At 40.2% G+C, this 20,352-nt stretch overlaps 1 protein-coding gene across 6 annotated transcripts in view; it reads left to right on the top strand.

Moving 5' to 3' along the window:
* The window catches only part of PCDH17 (protocadherin 17), a 224,136-nt gene extending 209,575 nt beyond the window's left edge, over window positions 1–14,561 (top strand). For 5 of the 6 annotated variants that reach the window (XM_087895562.1, XM_034416657.3, XM_034416622.3 and 2 more), the window contains one exon: window positions 11,565–14,561. Coding sequence is in view for 3 of the 6 variants with exons in the window: in XM_034416622.3 (XP_034272513.1) it covers window positions 11,565–12,226 (662 nt within the window). In the remaining 3 variants the exon portion in view is untranslated. The remainder of the gene's footprint in view (window positions 1–11,564) is intronic. The other variant, XR_009621132.2, reaches the window with a different exon arrangement.
* Window positions 14,562–20,352: the final 5,791 nt, after the last annotated feature.

Raw genomic sequence — 20,352 nt, 5'->3', positions numbered from 1 at the left:
CCCCAAAATGCTTTTGTGATTGTGGGGGACTTTATTATTTTATACCGTGTTTCTCCGAAAATAAGACCGTGTCTTATATTTTTTTGAACCCCGAAATAAGCGCTTGGCTTTATTTTTGGGGATGTCTTATTATTTTGGGGCACCTGGAGCAAGATGGGCTTCCTGTTGCCATCTTACCTGATTTCCAGCTCTGCATTTAAATATTTTTGGGGAGGGCTTATTTTCAGGGGGGCGGTTTACTTTAGCGCATGCGCTCAAAAGCCCAATTGGGCTTATTATCAGAGGATGTCTTATTTTCAGGGAAACAGGGTACATTCACATGGTTTGATATATTAAACCTCAATTTCTTCTTTCATGGCTTTGTAAAAACATAGCAAATCTCACCGCTGGGTATGGTACAGACAGACATGAAGAATTTAAATAAGTGGGTTTCAAACTGGGCAATTTTAAGATGTGTTGGACTCCAACTCCCAGAATCCTCCAACCAGCCAGGAGTTGAAGTCCACACATCTGAAAGTTGACAAATTCGAAAAATCCAGAATTAGATGGAGAAGTAGATATGCCCAGTCAACTTTCCCAATACTTAGTGGCTGTTCTTCCTACCACTTTTTTTTCTATCTTTCTAATAAGCTTAAGCATGAAAAATGGCAATCAGGGTGATTGATTTCAAATCTTTTGTTCCCTTCCTGAGAGATATCTTCCTCTGTTTCCGTACTATCTCCCACTGAAACTAGACTAGAGCGATTCAGGAAGGGGTAGGAGCAGAGGTGGTATTCAGCCGGTTCGGACCAGTTTGGACTCTATGCCGTCCTATTTTTGAGGCCAGGCACATGCACCGAAAGCACGCGAGTGAGCTAAGTGCATGCACGGAAGGCCTTGCGCATTCGTGGATGCAGCGCATGAGATTGAAGCCAGCACACATGCATGCATGCTCACATTTGCGAACCAGTAGGGAAAGTAAGTGAATACAACTCCTGGGTAGCAGATCTGTGAAAACGGATCTATGGGTGTTCTTCCTTTGATGGTTGCTTTAAACCTAGAGGGGAAAAGGTACAAATAAGGAAAAGGTACAAAGACAGGTTTAAAAAAAGGCAGAAGCCATATTGATCATGCTTTAACTAGAATCAGCTACATTGTCCGAACATTGCACGCAAGGAGTAGAAGAGAACATGATTTCAACATGCAGCAGGGATTTGTATTATGCCGAAGCTGTGTTCATGGCCTGTCCTGCTGCTGAAATATCAAATGCATCATTTGCCCATTGTGGAATAGAATGGAATGAAATGGAATGGAATGGAATGGAATGGAATAGAATAGAATAGAATAGAATAGAATAGAATAGAATAGAATAGAATAGAATAGAATAGAATAGAATAGAATAGAATAGAATAGAATAGAATTCTTTATTGGCCAAGTGTGACTGGACACACAAGGAATTTGTCTTTGGTGCATACGCTCTCAGTGTACATAAAAAGACAAGATACATTCGTCAAGAATCATAAGGTACAACACTTAATGATAGACATAGGGTACAAATAAGCAGTCAAATCATACTAGGAAGCAATCAAGATCAATAGAAATCTTAAGGATACAAGCAACAAAGTTACAGTCATGCAGTCATAAGTGGGAGGAGATGGGTATAAGAGCCGAGGTGGCGCAGTGGTTAAAGTGCAGTATTGCAGGCTACTTCAGCTGACTGCTAGCTGCAGTTCGGCAGTTCAAATCTCACCGGTTCAAGGTTGACTCAGCCATCCATCCTTCCGAGGTGGGAAAAATGAGGACCCAGATTATTGGGGGCGAAAAGCTGACTCTGTAAACCGCTTAGAGAGGGCTGTAAAAGGACTACGAAGCGGTGTATAAGTCTAAGTGCTATTGCTATTGCTATTAACATCAAATCACAGCTTTTTGCTTTTCCATAATAGTATGAACAGGTCATTTCTATCAAGATCTATCCATCTAATCTGGTACATTTTTCAATATTCCGCAGCACCCTCCTCCAAAAAATGCTTATTTCCCTGTAGTTAGCGGCACAGTATCTAATATATAAAACTTCTCCGGTTACTGGGTGACCCTGGTTTCCTTGCTCTGCAATTTGTGGCTCCGATGTGCCAGCTGAGCTCCATCCTGGATGACTTTCTTGCTTGCTTGCTTTTTCCACCCCCACCCCATCTTCCTGGTGGCTAATTTCTCTGATCTATATTCGGAATGCTTCTCCCTAACGTGCACACAGCACTTCTGGTTGTTTACCTCTCCATCTCCAGAGACGGAGACAAGCCTCCAGGCTGTTGCTGTTCATTGTACACACTTGAACTGTTCAGGGTTTATTTTCATCTGGAGGCAGGTAAACTTGGAATCTGATCAAGACCAACCGAGCATATCATTTTTCCGACCCAGTTTTGCAATGCAACGAGAGCTGTGGGGACGCTTACATATTTATTTCTGCCCTTTTCAATGGATCCCAATTTCTCATCAATGCTAATTTAGGCCATAGGCAGTGCTAATTGGCTCTGGAGTTGAGAGTTTCTTGTTTCTTTTTTTGTAAGGGTTAAAAAAATAAATAAAGAAATCCCACTGTTCCTATAAAACTACCTTTTGTTTTTAAATTTTCTTCCCTGGTCTCCCAGCTTGCAGCAAGTCAACGCAAGAGGCTAATATTGTGGTGAGCAGCTTGTAATGTATGATAATCAATACTTCAGGTCTGCTTTCCGCGATATGGCATAAAGGAAGAAAGCAGGAAGGGGAGGAAAGCTGCTAGTGAGCTTTCAGCACTATTGAATAAATAGCGAAGAAGTGCAGAGGTGGGCTGCTGAAGGACGAAATAATTCCCCTTTAAAAAGGAAAGGGAGATTGAAGGAAGGGAGAGAGAGAGAGAGAGAGAGAGAGGGGAATAGAAGAAAGGGAAGAGGAGAGGAAGAAAGGAAAGGAAAATAAGAGTAGGAGAGAAGGTTAGATGGGGGATGAAAGGAAGAGGGAGAGAAAGGAAGGGGAAGTAGAGAAGGAGTAGGAGAGGAGGGAAGAAGAAGGTAGGAAGGATAAAAGAAGGGAGGGACAGGAAGAGAAAGAGAAGAAAGATCGCTGTAAAACAAAAAAGAGGAAATGGAAGAAAGGCATCCTCGAACATGTTTAAATATATTAGGATAAAGAATGAAGTATTAAATATTAAAAGAGAATATATATGATTAAAAATGGAGAAAATAGAATTTGAGGGCAAAAGAAGATACTGTTTATAGAAACAAGAATAGACGTATTAAGATTTGATTAGCAATATGGAAAAAGAACACTTTGGCAGAAATTGGAACTAAGTAAAATATATTTGGATATGATAAGTTGTATATGATATGGTCAATACTCTGTTTCATAAAATATGTGGATATGTATTAGGGCGGGAAAAAACCAATAAAACTTGATTTAAAAAATAAATAAATAAAAAGGAAACAGGGGGAAAAAAAGTAAATTGTTAGAAATATGCAAGAAGCATCATTTAGGCAAAGAAAGCCCAAGCATTCTGGATATCCTCGGAAAAATATAAGGTGTTTTGTTTTCTTTTATGTTATAAGAATTTTGTATCTTATGATTTATGATGAATGTATATTTATGATGACTATGATCATGATTTATTAAGAGCCGTGGTGGTGCAGTGGTTAGAATGCAGTATTGCAGGCTAATTCTGCCGACTGCCAGGAGTTCAATCCTCACCAGGCTCAAGGTTGACTCAGCCTTCCACCCTTCCGAGGTCGGTAAAATGAGGACCCAGATTGTTGGGGGAAAATATACTGACTCTGTAAACTGATTAGAGAGAGCTGGAAAGCACTGTAAAGCGGTATATAAGTCTAAGGTATATAAGTCTAAGGGCTATTGCTATCATGATTTATCACTTATAGCTTTTATGTACTCTGAAGCTTATGTACTGAAGACAAATTCCTTGTGTGTCCAATCACACTTGTCCAAGAGAGAGGGAGAGAGAGGGAGGGAGGGAGGGTGGGAGGGAGATGTAGGACATAAGATGGGCAGCAAATAAATTTGTAATTAATTAATAAATTTAGAAGTGGTTCAGGCAAACACCTCCTGGATTCACTGGAATATAAGAAGCGGACAAGGTCAAGCAAGATCAGACCTTCAAGTTTCTGTTATTATAGTCTATTTCAATAAAGTGTAGTAGAGCAGACTTTTCCCTTCTACAATTTTAATACTTCATCTTTAATTCATCTGGTGCTTAGAAATCTTTCCGTCCTTGGGGGTAATCCAGGTCAAGAAACAGACATGGCAAAAAATGCAGGATTGTTATGGGGTGCTTAAGTTTCTCTCTTTCCCTTATCAAGCAGAATCATTTTGGAGTTTCTTTTGCGTTTCTTTCTCACACTTCCTACTGTGCAAAGTTAGCACCCACCCCTCTCCTAGAAGAATGAAATATTTTGAGAAATATTGAAAAGGCAGAATATTATATTTCCCTGGATGAGAAATGGAGAAACATGCTCTTGGAAAGCAGCCCCTACCTTTCTTAATAGCCAGCAGTTATTTGGTGCCTATTAAGAAAGACTGGGCCAGCCTATCTACAAGACAAAAGATCTCCAGCTCCAAGGTGATGGGATTAAGACATGACCCACCAGGACATAATAGGATTCAGTTAACCCATCTAGCAGCAGAGCTCACTACATTGCACAATCTCCTAAGGACATTGCATCGGCCAAACTTCAACCAAGCATAGCTCAGACAAACTCCTAGGATTTGTACATGGCCTCATGGGAGTCTGACAATAGCCAATAGAATATATGTTCTGGCACAGGAACAGGAAGTTCAAGTGCAAAGGCCAAGAGAAGGTATAAATACTCCCCACTCTCAACTCCATGTGTTCAGCTGCTTCAGAGAACCATGTGCTTGGTGCAGTGGTGGGTTGCCCCAGATTCAGACCGGTTTGCAAGAAACAGTAGTAAAACCAGCGGGAGGCCCTGCCCACTGCCCCAGATGTTGTCATCGGTGATATGCGCATGTGCAGAAGCAGAAGCAAGACGTGCGTGCGATCCCATTGCGAACCAGTAGTAAAGGTTAAGTAGAACCCACCCCTGGCTTGGTGGTTCTGCTGATTCATTAAACCTTCTTTCCAATCAGCCTCCATGTTTCTAGTGTTTTTCTCCTGGCTTGGAACTGAACCAGATGGATATTTCTTCCATCAACACTACTTTCCTTTAATGCCCTATCTATGCCATCATTAAAGCCATCCTACCTTCCTTTACAAAATCCTTAAAATGGAAGTTAGCTGGTATTTTAAATATAAATATACCCTTCAACAAGGACTCAGCACTTAGTTAATCTGAGTGAATTTTTTTTTTTTTAATTTGATTTATATGCCGCCCTTCTCCGGAGACTCAGGGCGGCTTACAATGTGCTCAGCAATAGCCTTCATCCTTTTGTATATTTATACAAAGTCAGCTTATTGCCCCCACAAACTGGGTCCTCATTTAACCTACCTTAGAAAGGATGGCAGGCTGAGTCAACCTTGAGCCTTGGCGAGATTCGAACCCTGCAGTAATTGCAGGCAGCTGGTCTTAATAACCAGCTTAATAACAGGGTGCCTTAAACCCCTGTACTACCAAGGCCCTTACAAACCAAATTATGGGTGGGAGACCAACAGAAAGTCCCAGGTCTAGCAAGTTTAAAAAAAAATATCGTGGATGAAGAGAATTGCTCCCAAAGCTACATGGATGCTGACACGTTAACCAAGATTGACTCAAGATTGCCCCTAGTTTAATGTAAGTAATGTAGTTTAATAAGAGCCTTGGTGGCGCAGTGGACTAAGCGCTGTTAAAGTAGCACTTAGTTGCCAGCTGCCTGCAATTACTGCAAGTTCAAATCTCACCAGGCTCAAGGTTGACTCAGCCTTCCATCCTTTCGAGGTAGGGAAAATGAGGACCCGGATAAGCTGACTTTGTATAAAAAGGAACACAGCTTAGGGTGGGCCAAAAGCCCTACTAAGCAGGTATATACAAAAGTATGAAGGCTATTGCTTAACGCATTGTAAGCCGCCCTGAGTCTCCGGAGAAGGGCGGCATATAAATCGAACTAATAAATAAATAAAATAAATAAGTTATGAGAATTGTGCGTCTATTCAGAGAAAAGCTGTTGGCTTTTGATGGAAGAGCTGTGAATCTGAGAGGAAGGGCTGGACAATTATAGACTCATAATTGTTTGTTTAGTGACCATTTGTAGTTACAACGGCACTGGAAAAGGTGACTTTTGACCATTTTTCATCCTTGTGGCCATTGTAGCATTCTCATGCTAAGGAACTGGCTCCTATTTATGACTGTTGCAGTGTCCCAAGGTCACTCGATCCCATTTTGCGACCTTCTGACAAGTCAATGGAGAAACCTGGTTCACTTAACAACTGTGCTACTATGTATTGTGTTTTTTCTCCTCTTTGGATTTATTTTGTTCATAATATTTATCAGAGAAAAAGGAAAGGAAGGGAAGGGAAGGGAAGGGTAGGGAAAGAAAGGAAAGAAGGAGGAAAGGAAAGGAAAGGAAAGGAAAGGAAGGAAAGGAAAGGAAAGGAAAGAAGGAGGAAAGGAAAGGAAAGGAAGGAAAGGAAAGGAAAGGAAAGGAAAGGAAAGGAAAGGAAAGGAAAGAAGGAGGAAAGGAAGGGGAGGGGAGGGAAGGAGAAAGGGAAAGAAAGGAAAGGATCCCAATTATGTAGCAAGAAAAAATCTCCCTTGTGCACAAAAAAATTCGCAATAGGCATTTGATAATAAAAAGCCCAGTTTATCCCTGCATTTCATACCTTTATAAATCCATAAAAGGCTGTTTCAGCACAAAAAAGTAAATGGACATCCTACAAGCAGAAAGATTGAATTAAAAAAAACCAACAGACAAATATCAGGATAAATAGAATGCAAAATGTAAATATCCTGCACATTTAGAGAGAGAACAAGATACAGTCAATATTGCAAGCACTTTGAAAAACCATTTGTTAGAAGGGAATGTAGGCTTGAGTACATATGGGCTTAAGGTTCCTATTGAAAATAAATAGCTCTTCCATTAATTGAATTTGGACTCTTTTGAATCCGCCATTTTTTTCCTCTCCTCCCCCCCCCAATACATTCACATATTCTAATGCTTAATGAAGTGTCTTTTCATGTTGCGCATTATTGATTTTTTTTAAGGAAATCCAGTTCCCAGGTTATATGGTATAAAGTGAAGCAGAAAAGGCTTGTGCAAAAGGAAATGATAAGCCAATATTTTACGATCAGGTTTTAGAATGCATTGAGTAAGATGGAACTAGTACTTAAATCTCTAATTATTGGAAGGGGGAACAATGTTTACATAGATAGATAGATAGATAGATAGATAGATAGATAGATAGATAGATAGATAGATAGATAGATAGATAGATAGATAGATAGATAGATAGATAGATAGATAGATAGGCAGGCAGGCAGGCAGGCAGGCAGGCAGGCAGGCAGGCAGGCAGTAGTGACCAAAATTGTGGAAACCTTTTGGGAAAAGTGTATTTTTGAGGTTTTATGGCTAATAATACCACTTTTTTTTTGTGGGGGGGGAGTTTCAAGATAATCCTATTCCACTGCTGGAATGGCCTGGGAATAGCCCAGACCTTCACCCAGTTGAAAATCTATGGAGCCGACTAAAGAAACTTGCTAGTCAGAAGCGACCCAGCAATAAAACCCAGTTAATAGAACCAACCATTCAATCTTGGTTTCACATTAGAACAGCTGCAGAACTAAAAGACTTGGTTCACTCCATGGGAAGACATTGTAAGGTTGTCATTCATGCTAAAGGTTACCCAACTAAGTATTAACCGACATGGTGATCATTTTTGTATATCTTGTTTTTTCTATGGTGATCATTTTTGTATACAGTATCTCATTTTTTCCTATTTTTTTCACTTTTCTTCTTTATACTGTAACTGCTATTCTAATAGCAAATCCTTCATAAAAGTGATTGCATTACATTCTTGATTAAATTATCTTTCCATTGATATATAATTTTATAGTACTACTAAAAAAAAAAAGGTGGTGTTACTAGCTAGTTTTAGATATTTAGACCTATATATTCAGCTGTTGGATTAAAATGATATATTAATCCAGCTGTTGGATTAAAATGATATCTAAAATACCCCAGGCAGTATTAGCAAATAATTGACATATCCTACAGGGAGAAACCAAAGAATATATTAAGTCCTGAAGGCACACTGAAAGATTTTTTGACACTCAAGAAGATGAAGCTAAACCAACCCCCGGAGAAATGATCTTCCACACTGAGAAGGCCCTATTTTGTGGATTCTGTAGATGACAGTCGCTAAGAGAAGAAGTCTAGGAAGACTCCTTTCTTAAGTTATGGGTAGAAAACAGTGGGATCATGCATTCCTTGGATCAAGCTCAGAGTATGGTAACTTGATCGTACATCAATGTAGTTTCCAAGAAAACAGTATAGATCAGTCATCTTCAACCTCTTGGCAGGCTTTATAACTTGTAGACTTCAACTCCCAGAATTCCTCAGTTAGCCATGTTGGATGAGGAATTCTGGGAGTTGAAGTCTACAGGTCATAAAGTTGTCAAGGTTGGACACTGATGATGATTACAATGCTGATTAATTTTCCTAACCTACAGCTCTGGGATTTTCTGGTGGCCTTCTAAACATGATATAGCTTTTGAGGAGATCATCCAAGTCCATCTTGGTTTAGCTACCTTCTGCCATCATGTTTCAACTAATTCTTATGATGTAATCAAAGTCCTGCCTTTGAAGTCAACATCTGCTCACCGTTCCTGCAATGAGCTGACCCAGTTTCTAAGATGGGATTGTTATACTGATCATGTAGAGCAGTGTTTCTCAACCTTGGAAGCTTGAAGATGGGTGGACTTCAACTCCCAGAATCCCCCAGCAGCTCTGGCTGGGGGATTCTGGGAGTTGAAGTCCACCCATCTTCAAGCTACCAAGGTTGAAAAACACTGATGTAGAGAATGTTGTTCCTGCCTTCTTCTTTTTTTTTTTTTGAAAAAAGTTTTTTATTTTTATTTTTCATCAACATGTTTAAATGTACAGTCTTTTATCCATCCTTATACATTGTTCATTCATCTTCTTCTTTAACTTCCATTAGGCAATTAATTAATTAATCAATCAATTAATTAATTAATTAATTAATTGTTCGGGTCTGCTCTTTTACCATTTTCTTCTTTTGTTTTACTACAACCTTTCCTCTTTCCCTTCCCTTCTTTCTCCTCCTTTCTTTCTTCTTTCCTCATTCCTCCTCTCCTTTCCTTTCCTACTTCCTTTCCTCTTTCCCCTCTCCTCTCTTCTTCCACCCCTGCTTCCTGCCTTCTTTAGACAGGCAACTACTTACAATAATAGCTGTTCCATTCATTATATGAATATGATGATCTTTGAAGAGACGTACTTCCTTAACTATTCTTGCCATTATTTTGAAAAGAAAGAAGCAGAGTGCACGGATACAATACAATTACAATAAGTCTGTAGAAAACTAAAATAGAGGACATTCTTCCTAATGGTATGAATTGTGCAAATCAATCTTCACATTTTTTTTACACCATCCCCAAAGAGAAGAGAAGCTAGTTACACAATCTATACTTTTGCTGAAAACAGCAATAATGCCTCTTTTGACAAGCTCACATTTAATGCACAGTGGCAGAAAAATCCTTTCCTGTGTTATTATCGGCACAAAGTAACTGGCGTGCGTGTGGATTTGGTAAACTCTTATTATTAGATGACAGTCATCCAGCAAAACAATTGCAATTTAACGGGGATCTTCTGGGTGAAATTCAGCTTGCTTAATTTGTGTGAAATGTTCTTATTTCTGTAGAATAAGCCACTGTTTGGTTATTGGATCTGCTGAGGAAAGATAAATCTTTGGAGTCTCTTAGCTATCCTTCAGATTATATTCTCTGATCACAGGCTGAAAGATCTCTTAAGCAGGTGAAGTTCAGGTTTTTTTCCCCCTGATTTTAGTTCCCTAATAGCCCTCTTCTATTAATATAGAACAGGGGTGGGCAAATATGACCCCTTTATGACCTGTGGACTTCAACTCCCAGAATTCCGGAGCTGCCCTGAGTCTCTGGAGAGGGGCGGCATATAAATTTAATAAATAAATAAATAAATAGGAGGAAAGAGTTGGAATAGACTTTGGAGATCTTCTAGTCGAACCCTCTGCTCGAGTAGAGACCCTGTACCAGGAGATCCTATACTCTAGAGCAGTGATGGCTAACCTTTTTGCCATTGCATGCCAGGAGCGTGTGTGTGTGTGTGTGTCACGTGTGTGTGAGCCCACACCCATAATTCTATGTGGCTTGCCCTCATGCATGCACGCGTGATCCCCCCACACTCCCCAGATTCCTGGCATGTGATGGCACGGTAGGCCCATTTTTTGCTCTCACCAGCCTCCAGAGCCTTTCTCAGAGTCTGGGGAGGGCGAAAACGGCCTTCCCCACTCCCTGAAGGCCCTCTGGAGGCTGAAAACAGCCCATTTGCCAACTTCCGGTGGGACCAGAAGTCTCGATTTTTGCTGTCCCCAGCCTCCAGAGCCTTTCTAGGAGTCTGGGGAGGGTGAAAATGGCCTTCCCCACCCCCCGAAGGCCCTCCAGAGGCTGAAAACAGCCCATTTGCCAACTTCTGGCAAACAGGCCATTTCTGGCCTCTGGAGTGCTCTGGGGGGTGGGGAAGGCCATTTTCACCCTCCCCAGACTCCTAGAAAGGCTCTGGAGGCTGGGGAGAGAAAAAAATGGGCCTTCTCCACTGCCCCCCGAGGTCCTCTGGAGACAGGAAACAGCCTGTTTCCCTACTTCTGGTGAGCCCAGAAGCCTGAAAATCAGCTGGCCAGTGTGCTCATGCACACCGGAGCTGAACTCGCGTGCCCACCGATATGGCACACATGCCATAGGTTCGCCATCATGGCTCTAGAGTATAGGGTCTCCTAGTACAGTGATACAACGACTGTTGTGCTTTGGTAGTAGCTCCAATAATCCAAACATTTATTGGAGTGATATATCCACTGAGTGATAGAACCACTGTTTTGCTTTGATAATACAAGTGTTCATTGAAGTGAAACAACCACTGAGTGATACAACCCCTGTTGTGTGTCGATACTAGCTCCTATAAACCAAGTGTTGATTGAAGTGATACAATCCAGTGGTGGGTTGCCCCCAGTTTGCACCGGTTCTATAGAACCGGTAGTAAAACCAGCGGGAGGCTCCGCCCACTGACCCCGACGTCATCAAAACACTTCTGCACATGCGTAGAAGCTTCTGCGCTTGCACAGAAGAGCATGTGAGTGGCCCCACTGTGAGCCAGTAGTAAAGGTAAGTAGAACCCACCCCTGATACAATCGCTGAGTGAAACAACCACTGTTGTGCATTGATAGTAGCTCCAATAAACGAAGCCCCTCAACCTGTTGATTTGTGGTACCTTCCTCAAGAGTTTTAATTGTGATTTCTGTTTTTACCCAGGAAGTCCTGTACATTGAATGAACAGACTAGGATCTGAACAGGTCAGAGCAGCTGATGAATGACTTTAAAAAGCCTTGTCGTTTCTTCTTTGTCTTGCAGAACAAGAGGAGTGCATTAACTGCACCGATGAATGCCGAGTGCTTGGTCATTCTGACAGGTGTTGGATGCCCCAGTTCCCTGCCTCCAACCAAACAGACAACGCCGACTACCGAACAAATCTCTTTGTGCCCACGGTGGAAGCCAATGTCGAGACTGAGACTTACGAAACTGTGAACCCCACGGGGAAGAAGACTTTTTGTACATTTGGGAAGGACAAGCGAGAGCACACCATTCTCATTGCCAATGTGAAACCTTATCTCAAAGCCAAACGTGCCCTGAGCCCTCTTCTCCAGGAGGTCCCCTCAGCATCCAGCAGCCCAACCAAGACCTGCATTGAGCCTTGCGCTTCAACGAAAGGACCTCTGGATGGCTGCGAAGTCAAGACAGGGGCCCTGGCTGAGCCCAACAGCCAGTACCTGTCACCTAGTAAACAATCCAGAGACGCTGCCTTCATGGCGTCCGATCAGATGGCCAGGGTCTTCGCCGAGGTGCATTCCCGAGTCAGCCGAGACTCCGCTGATATGGACTCTGTCTTGGAGCAAATAGACCGTTCAAACAGGGAACTAGGGAGAGAGTCCGTAGATGCAGAGGAAGTTGTGCGGGAGATCGACAAGCTTTTACAGGACTGTCGGGCAAACGACCCCGTGGCTGTGAGAAAGTGAAGCAAAACAGAAACAAACAAACAAAACAAAACAAAACAAAACAAAAAAAGACAGTCTGGCATTGATTTGCTTCTTCTGCTGAATTATATATTAAAAAAAAAAAAAAGAAAAAAATTCTCCCCTGGTTCTAAAATTTATACAGGGATGAACAAAGACCAATGCTGCTTTAAGGCTTTTAGTGAACATCTGAAGTGCCCTCCAGTATGTTTGTTTCACTGCTCTTTCTTTTTTCTTTTCTTTTTTTTTTCTCAGATAACACTGGTTTCGTTTTTACCAAACTTCCATTAGAGACAATATGGTGTATGTTTTTTTTAAAAAAATAAAAAATAAAGAAAAAGAAAAATAGGAAGGAAGGAAGGAAGGAAGGAAGAGAAAGGAAGGGAGAGAAAGGAAGGGAGAGAGAGAGAGAGAGAAAGAAAGAAAGAAAAGAAAGAAAGAAAGAAAGAAAGAAAGAAAGAAAGAAAGAAAGAAAGAAAGAAAGAAAGAAAGAAAGAAAGAAAGAAAGAAAGAAAGATTGATTGGGGCCACTTAGACAATCGAAGAGAAAGGAGTAAGATAAATGGAAACAGATCTTTTAGGACTGATAGTTAATGTTGACTTCACTGTTTACCTGTAGACCCCATAAAAACCAGGGTGAAATAGTTGTGTGATACGTTTACAACAGTCATTAGAGGTTTCTATGGAAAATCCCCAATCAGAAATCCGATAAACATACAGTTCTTGTAGTCAGGCAACCAAGCACACAAAGCATTGACATTCATTTGTGATAGGCATTTCTGTATAAAGGCATCTGCCACATCCTTAAAAAAAAGAAAGAAAGAAAGAAAGAAATGAAAAGGAAAAAAAAAATATGGAAACCCCCTTCAAATCCATTCCATAACTTCATTCAGCAAAAATTATCCCGGTCATTAGTAACACAGCTCCTGTCATATTAAAGTTAAATGTAAACGGATCGAATCCATGTTTGTCCTGCACATGCATAAGTGAATTAACGTGATTGGAAAAGAAAGGGAAAGAAGTTCGTGTCTAGCAAGAGTTGAGGTAACTACGTTTTATATCCGAGACACAATACAAAATGTCTGCTTTAATTGCCGTTAAATACGGGAAGTAATAGCGGAGGCGACTTAACATTATTAACACCTTTTGTAATTCATTTATGGACACGACCATCGCAGGCATTCCAAACCTTCACCCAATCCATTTAAATGTGCAAATGTAAGAAGATTCAATGTGTTTACATCAAATGACATATTTTTTTCCTTGATTTATTGCAGATTCAGTGCATTTGAGCCAAATTGTTGAGTGTATAAGAGCTATATTGTGTATTTTATTAAATTAATATATAGTTGTGTTGCAAAAAAAAAAAATATTTGGGCTTATAATGTAAATGGCAAGTGTTGCCTCCGTAGCTGTCAAACTCTATGAGTTTTGTACTCTCCTCCTTTTTTTTTTTTTTCCACCCCTTTTTCCATACAGAGTGTGGGAAGCAGAGCCTCAGAGCAAATTCTCTTGTTAAATGTATGGTCTCCCGAGTTTTACCAGTACATAATCTGTTCAAAAATGTGTCTTGAGTGAGTTGATGGAGCTAACTGAACGAATCCATCCATCCGTCATGGTTGTGTGCAAGTCCTTGTAGAAGCTTCTGTCGCAACCCATGTTTAATAACAAAAAAAAAAAAAAAAAAAAAATTACACTTGAACTGACACCTGGAAAGTCCTTGTTCTTTTATCCAGCGTATTCATTTGTTCACGTCGGCGCACGTCAGCCAGATTTGGATAACACCCTCATGGATGAACTCTCAGATTATCTGAATATTTTGAGAATATTACTTCTCTTAATGGTCGTTATTATCACTTAGGCATAATAGGCAGAGTGTCTGGGGCCCGCTGGAAATATATTAGGCTCAAACAAAAATCTGAAAAAGTAACAGAAAAAACAAACCAACAAACCAAAAAGCCTATACCCTGAGATTAAATATATTTAAGGTACCATTACTACTTTTATTATGTTATTTTCTGTGACTTTCTGAGGCCTATAGATCTAGGGAATATTTTTATAACCCTAAGAAGACTATTAATCCAAAAATAAATGTTCTTAGGGCCCACAATGGTCTTAATGCATTTCTGGTTCTTTTAGCATTGTGGGCTACAAAATGTATGAGTGTCTCATAGTAAAAGCTTTTGACCTGGTTTCATGGACAACACGGTGATGTTCCTCCTTTCGCCCTCCATGATGACAGTTTTTTTTTTAGTCATTGTACTTTTGCTCACTTTCTCTTGCACACACTTTCCTATATGTTGTTCTCCGTTGGATTCTTATAAAAGCATATAAGTAACGTTTTCTTTGAATGACATTTGTATAAGCACAATGGAATGCTTAGGTCATAGCTGGTTGGTTGGATGGATGGATGGATGGATGTGTGAGAAGAAGGCAGAAAGATAATGTTCTTCACTTTTAAGTTGGAATCAAATTGTACAATACCTAGAAAACGGGGGGGGGAGTATTCTATATCAGTATTTCCCAAACTTGACCCTTTGAAGATGTATGGACTTCAACTCCCAGAATTCCTCAACCAGGCATACTGGCTGGGGAATTCTGGGAGTTGAAGTCCATGCATCTTAAAATAGCCAAGTTTGGGAAACACTGTTCTATATGAAATACATAGTATAATTTCTTCCATTTCCTTAAATGGAAGGAGAATTTTAATGCCGGCTGGAAATCAGAAACCAGGATTGTTCAAATGAGTACAAGTTTATTCAATGCTACCTCTAAACAAGAATCTAAACTACTAACTATTAAGGCAAACGGGTGAGAAGTAAGAGTCAACGGAATTCAAGGAGGTCTTGACTTATATCTATTATGGGTGCAAAGGGACTCCGGGCTGATGATGACCTTAACCCCTCCCTCAATTTCAACTGGTCCTCTCCTATGGTTGGCAGATTTCAAACTATATCAAGCCATTGATTATCTCTTTCTTTCTTTTTTTTCTTTTTAGTTTTTGCCACTACTAAACTATTGACTTTTTTTTTTTTTAGTAAGAAAAAGACAAGGATTTGTTTTGCCATTTTACATCAATGCATTTTTGATTCTTGGTTCCCATTCTAAAAGATCTATCATGACTCTCTGGGTTACTCCATGTCAGATGGACTAATCTAAACAAAGTAATATTGACAGACTTGATGGAAATGGTATAAACAAAAGTGTGGAAAAGTGTATAATGATGTCCCATTTACACTTTTATACACATTATATGGCTAAACATCTAAAATTTCCCCTTCTGTGTTATATATCTTTTGGAAATAGACCAAATATTCTTTAAGGAAAAAAAAGAAGTTCTTAAGTCTCAAGAGCCCTTCAACTTGCATGTGGGTGAAAACTCAAGCTTGGTGTTAAATTGGTAAAATCCAGCTGACAAAATCCAGATAGTAAAAGTGACAATGGACTTCCCTTCCCATCGTCCTACTGTTCCTTCATACTGAATCCATGGGGGCGGGGAATTGTTGGGAGAACAGCTTTGGAATTTCATCTATATATCAACCTTTTGTATTGTGTCATATTTTCTGATATTCTCTATCCTAGCAATCATGAAAGTGGGTAAATTATCTCCAAAACCATTAAGTCTCATTAATTTTTCTAGGGCCTTTACCATACTTTGGTGTTGAGAGACGGAGGGAGGGAGAGAGAGGGAGGGGGAGGGAAGGAGAGAGAGAGACAGATAGACACACACACACACACACACACACACAGAGAGAGAGAGAGAGAGAGAGAGAGAGAGAGAGAGAGAGAGAGAGAGAGAGAGATGAGCAGAGACAGAGAAAGCATCACAACAGTAAATGGCCTGTAAATGAAAATCTATTTGTGTGCACTGTATGCTTTGAGGTTCTTCAAGTTATCATCAGAAAATCTACTACCTCACTTAACTCAATCGCCTTTTCCTTGCTCTTTTAAACCACTCCTTACTGGTTTGGTCAGAATGGTGTTAGGTATGTAGGTAGAGCTGTGGTGGTGCTGTGGTTAGAATGCAGTATTCCAGGCTAATTTTCCTGACTACCACGAGTTCGATCCTGACCAGTTCAAGGTCGACAGCCTTCCATCCTTCCGAGGTGGGTAAAATGAGGACCCACATTGTTGGGGGCAAGAGGCTGACTCTGTAAACCGCTTAGAGAGGGCTTTAAAGCACTATGAAGCAGTATACATGCTATTGCTATGTCCTAACTATTTTGCCCCAACATACCAAGATAATAGATGAAACACCAAGGCGATATGTTCGTGTAAGTTCATACAGCAGTTTGGTGCAGTGATTAAGGCATCTGTCTAGAAACTGGGAGATTGTGAGTTCTAGTCCCATCTTACGCACAAAGCCAGCTTGCTGACCTCTGGCCAGTCACTTTCTCTGAGCCCTAGGAAAGAGGAAATGACAAACCGCTTCTCAAAATCAGAAAACTGCAAGGATTTGTCTGGGCATTCTCTGAGAATCAGACATGATTAAATGGAAGGGTGGGGGGGGATAAATCATGGTTTGAGTATCAAATTATAATTTTCCGTTGGCAGTCTAATTATTCCTCTGAAACTTAGCATTGGGATACATTAAGTGATGTCAGAAAGTACATTTTTAAGTGGTTTGCACTAAGTAACCAGCAGTAAAGCTACAAAGACAGAAATAGTGTACATGCATTTAACATGCAGTGTTCTGGGAAAAGCCATTGTTAATGTGAAAAAAGGAATTCCTCTTGAGATACTCCTGCCAAGTTTGGTTTCATAGCATAGCTGTTTAATATTTCTATTTAGCGGTGTTCATTTATTTACCAGACTTAGATCCTTCAACTCCCATAATTCATAGTTGTTAAGTTAAGTTCATGGGGTGGCATTATTTTTTTAGGGGTTGACTCAATCCACTGGATTTTTGGCATCTGATATGAAATTCTTCCCACCTTTCAGAACCTGATATTTAACAAGTAGAAAAGGATCCATCCTAAGAATTATTCTTAGCAGTGCCAAGCTAAGCAAGAAGTTGGGAGGGAAGGCATTGCTAATCTAGGCCTCTTTCCTTTCAAAATAGTTGTTTCTGCAAGACCTATATACTTATAAGCCCTATGGAGTTCACCGTATGGGATCATCCATAAAGATGAGATCCAAAGTTGATTAATAATGGAGGAGTCCAGAACATCAATTATGTAATCTGAACTAAGCCTCATCCCTTAAAACTGTGTTTCTCAACCTTGGAAGCTTGAAGATGGGTGGACTTCAACTCCCAGAATCCCCCAGCCAGCGCTGCTGGCTGGGGGATTCTGGGAGTTGAAGTCCACCCATCTTCAAGCTACCAAGGTTGAGAAACACTGCCTTAAAACGTGTCTTTAATGAGCAGAAATCATATTGTGATCTCATGGTTGAATGTTAAAGATTTAAATTAAAACAAAAGAATCCTGGTGATGGTGGTGGTCAGGTGTGTGTGTGTGTGTGTGTGTGTGTGTGTGTGTGTGTTTGTGTGTTTGTGTACACTCAGGTGGCCAGACTATGAAAAGTTTGTCTTAATTGCTGAGAGCTGATACTTCTCCAACTAGAATGTTGTGCATTGGATGGAGTGATGAATGCTAATAAGAATAGAATAGAATTCTTTATTGGCCAAGTGTGATTGGACAGACAAGGAATTCGTCTTTGGTGCATATGCTCTCAGTGTACATAAGGAGAATAAAAATACATTCATCAGGAATAAAAAGATACAACACTTAGTAATCAAGGTCAAGGTTACTAATAAGCTATCAAATCGTACTAGGAAACAAATAAAAACAATACGTGTTGAAAGATACAAGGAACATGGATATAGCCATAAGTGGGAAGAGATGGATACTAGTAAGGAAGAGAAGAATAATAGTGATACAGTCTTAGTAAATTATTTGACAGTGTTGTGGGAATTAGTTGTTAAGCAGAGTGATGGCATTTAGGGAAAAATCTGTCCTTGTGTCCAGTTGTTTTGGTGTGCAATGCCCTATAGAATTGTTTTGAGGGTAGAAATTGAAACAATTTATGTCCAGGATGCAAGGAGTCTGTAGATATTTTCACAGCCCTCTTTTTTTGACTCGTGCAGTATACAGGTCCTCAATGGAAGGCAGGTTGGTAGCCATTGTTTTTTCTGCAGTTCTAATTCTCCATTGAAATCTGTGTCTGTCTTGTTGGGTTGCAGAGCCAAACCAGACAGTTATAGAGGTGCAGATGACAGACTCAATCATTCCTCTGTAATGAAATGCATTCTGTATTTATAATGGGAATGGAGTCCCATTCAGGGGAAGAACAAATATTTGGGTTTTTCTTCTTCTTCCCAATGCTAAAAGTGTGTTTTGGAGTGGTTGAAGGGATGTGCTGAATAGCTGGAAAGGTTATAATATTGTACTGTTCTCCAATTTGTGAAATAATAGACCGGGATGGAACATGTAAGATGCTTTGGGATCAATTCAGACATTCACAGAAATGATTATGACTCTTCTGTTGGATCAAGTTGATTTTGTGTTTCAACAAGAACTAGGAAAGGGTGTCTGGAGGTTAGCAAGGAGGATGGGATGCTCATTCATTTCTTGGTGTTTAATATTTGCTAATAGGACATGCAAAAGCAATTTAGACATTCAATCTACCATGGTGTGTGTCTATGAATGGAAAACATGTTGTGCAATTAAGCCAATGACAAGTGATAATGTATATATGATGAAATGGAACTGGCAGTGTGAAAAATAAGATGTCCACGTTGGATGATGAATATTCCACAAATGTGCTGGCAATCCATTGAGAAGTGTACATTTGGAAAACACAACTCACACATAATTCCTTTTGGCAAGTGAGGATTATCCCTTAGCAAAGTATTTGGATTGTTTTTTTTTTTTTAATATTTTAGTTGCCATTAGGAGGTGAGAGTAGGTCAGCCTTCAAACAGCAAGCAAGAACTTAGAAATGGCTGTAACTTTGTAAACTTGCTATCATAGCAAAGGATACCATCTATAACCCTTTCTCCACATCAATAGAGAGAAAGCAACCTCAATAAGCCAATTTATTAAAAGTTCAATATCATATGATTCCAATTAACCTAATTCAGGGGTCAGCAATCTTAAACACTCAAAGAGCCACAAAGGTCCTAACCAGAAGCCCCCCATCAAATTCTGGAGCCGACTGGAAGTCTGGTTCCCACACCATAGAGTCTCCTCCTAGCACAGCACCCTTTTTCCTCTGCTGACCGGAAGTCCAGTTCCCCCACCATAGAGCCTCCTCCTAGCACGGCATCCTTTTTCCTCTGCTGACCGGAAGTCCGGTTCCCCCACCATAGAGCCTCCTCCTAGCTCAGTGTCTTCCTCTATCTGTCCTAAACAAAAGCCCTATCAATTGTGGAGCCGACCAATGACAGGGAGCCACAGCAGAGGGATGAAAGAGCCACAAGCAGCTCCAGAGCTGCAGGTTGCCGACCCCTGACCTAACACTTGAGGTTGAAGAAAAAAAAACAGGAATTTTTAAGATGTCTTCTTCGTGGAATATTTCAGGGTGGTGTAAGAATTGGATACCCCATGAGTAGGGTCAACAATTGAGATAATGGCATAAAAATCTGTGCACAATTCACGTACTCTCTTGGACAAAAAGGTATCATAGAAAATGATATGGGCTCGAGGATGTGTTCATTGCATAAGTAGACATAGAAATATAATTAAAAGAACTACAGTAGATGGAACAATTAAAATAGAGATGTTGGGAACGTCATCTCCTACACAGACTTACTTTCGCTTTGTGCAGTTGATGCAACACAAAACGTCAATTAGAACATTCATTTTGAGCCACACACTCCACCAAACCCAGTTTTTTTTTTTTTTTTGCAAGTTACTAGAGGATCGTAATTTTTAATAGATGTGAGTTACAACGTATATATCTTTTCCATTTTATAAATGTACTAACTTGCCGTACTAACAACAATCACTTCCTACTTCATCTCCTGTTCACCAGTAACAAAGCAGATGAACCATAGATCCTCATTCAAACAGCAATAAAAGTCAATTATTCCATAAAACCAGTGATATATGATGTTCCAAGAAAGCAGTGAGACACTAAGCATGAATGAATGGCAGTTCTACACTTCTGGGCTTCATCCAAATGGA

This window comes from Pantherophis guttatus, chromosome 5, assembly GCF_059756535.1.
Source record: "Pantherophis guttatus breed Tessera chromosome 5, ASM5975653v1, whole genome shotgun sequence".
Lineage (NCBI taxonomy): Eukaryota > Metazoa > Chordata > Lepidosauria > Squamata > Colubridae > Pantherophis > Pantherophis guttatus.
Note: the sequence above shows the minus strand (reverse complement) of the source record. Positions and strands in the feature narration are given on the sequence as shown.